The sequence below is a fragment of the Galeopterus variegatus genome, unplaced genomic scaffold, assembly GCF_000696425.1.
Source record: "Galeopterus variegatus unplaced genomic scaffold, G_variegatus-3.0.2 Scaffold1855, whole genome shotgun sequence".
NCBI classification, from domain to species: Eukaryota; Metazoa; Chordata; class Mammalia; order Dermoptera; family Cynocephalidae; genus Galeopterus; species Galeopterus variegatus.
In genome coordinates this window covers 52,880-54,477 of record NW_007727966.1, presented here as the reverse complement: position 1 = coordinate 54,477, position 1,598 = coordinate 52,880, and the positions used below count along the sequence as shown (strand labels likewise).

Here is a 1,598-nt window from a genome sequence, read left to right as displayed (position 1 = left end):
CCTAAACAATATGCTTTAATTTTGTCCGTTTGAATTTTGCATGAGCTATATGAACTCATTTTGTTGGCATCTGCTTCCTTTTGTGCCACATTATGTGGGTGAGATTCGTCTCTGTTGGGTGTGGCTGTTGGTTGCCCTTCATTGTTGCAGAATATTCCATAATATGGATATGCCACGATTTATGTATCCATTTTACTGCAAAGAGATACTTGGGCATTGGGGCTTGGGACTATAACATATAAGGCTTCTCAGGACATTCTTTTTTAATGGAAAGAAATTAGTTTTCTTCTTCTTTTTTTTTTTTGGTGGCTGGCCAGTTTGCAGATCTGAACCCTTGACCTTGGTGTTGTCAACACTGCTCTCTAATCAACTGAGCTAACCAGCCAGCCCAGTTTTATTCTTTAAACACTTGGGTCGTCTATATAGGCAAGTTTTGTTTGTTTGTATGTATTTTGTTTTTTCCTCTAATGACATGGAATTTCCTACAACAGGGCAGAAATCAGTACTATATTCAGGGTTATTAAACATTATTAAATCTTTCTGAGGCCAATAGGATTACAGCATGTGATTCTGGCTGCCCCATGGTGGGCATTCTCCACTTAATTTGCTAACAACCCTAATTTCATTCCCAGACACAGGGACATTCTTGCCGGTGTCTCTGACGCACCTGTGTGAGTTTCTCTAAGATGCATCCCTAGCAGTGGAATTGCTGGGCTACGCTGCCNCGATGAACAGGAAAAGTAGAAACAACAGGCTGATGATGGATTTCATGGAGTTGAGAAGAGAGACGACCAGGTTTCTGAGAGATGCCCAGTACCTGCCGACACAGGCCGGGTGGAGGGGTCAGGACAGGCCAGGGAAGCGGGAGCTGGGAGTCAGCCCTTGAGGCATGATGCTGGAGGTGGCTCCATCCCACCCCCCATCCCTGTCCCCGTCAGGATGTCAAGGAACCTCAAAGACTTACTTTGTGACTTTGAAAATACGCAATAACCTGAGAGCTCGTAACACGCTGATTCCAAAGGATGTGCCGGGTTTTATGACGGCCCAGATGACTTCGAAGATGCTCCCAATGATAACCTAGAGCAGAGGACCTGGTTTCATGTCCAGGGACAGTGTCTGGTTTCAAGCACTTTGCAAACATTCCCTGGGCTTGAACTTTGCAGGAACCCAACCCGACTCCCACCTCCAAATGCAGCAGAGTGAGGGTCCCTGACCCCTCACCCCTTCTCTTTTTTACTTATTAGGTGCTCCCGCAGACCTGAGAATTCTTGAAACACAATTACAAAGTAAATGCCCATGCAACTACCACCTACATTAAGAAATAGGACATGTCAGCTCCTGGAAGCTTCCAGAAACCCGGAGACAGAACCACCATCCTGAATTTTATAACAACAATTTCCTTACCTTTTTTAAAAAATTGAGGTAAAATTCACGACGTAAAATCAACCCCTTTAAGTGCACAATTCGGTGGCAGTTAGCACATTCACAATGTCGTGCAGCCATCACATCTCTAGTCCCCCCAAATTTTTATCACCCCCAAAGGAGGCCCCATACCCATTAGCAGCCACTCCCCATTCCACCCACCCCCCCCCCCCCCC

At 45.7% G+C, this 1,598-nt stretch overlaps 1 protein-coding gene across 1 annotated transcript in view; it reads right to left on the bottom strand.

Moving 5' to 3' along the window:
* Nucleotides 1-1,598, bottom strand: part of CACNA1A (calcium channel, voltage-dependent, P/Q type, alpha 1A subunit) — a 125,554-nt gene that overhangs the window by 78,287 nt on the left and 45,669 nt on the right. Inside the window, exon 9 of the mRNA XM_008579320.1 lies at nucleotides 965-1,077. Coding sequence (XP_008577542.1) covers nucleotides 965-1,077 — 113 coding nt within the window. The remainder of the gene's footprint in view (nucleotides 1-964; nucleotides 1,078-1,598) is intronic.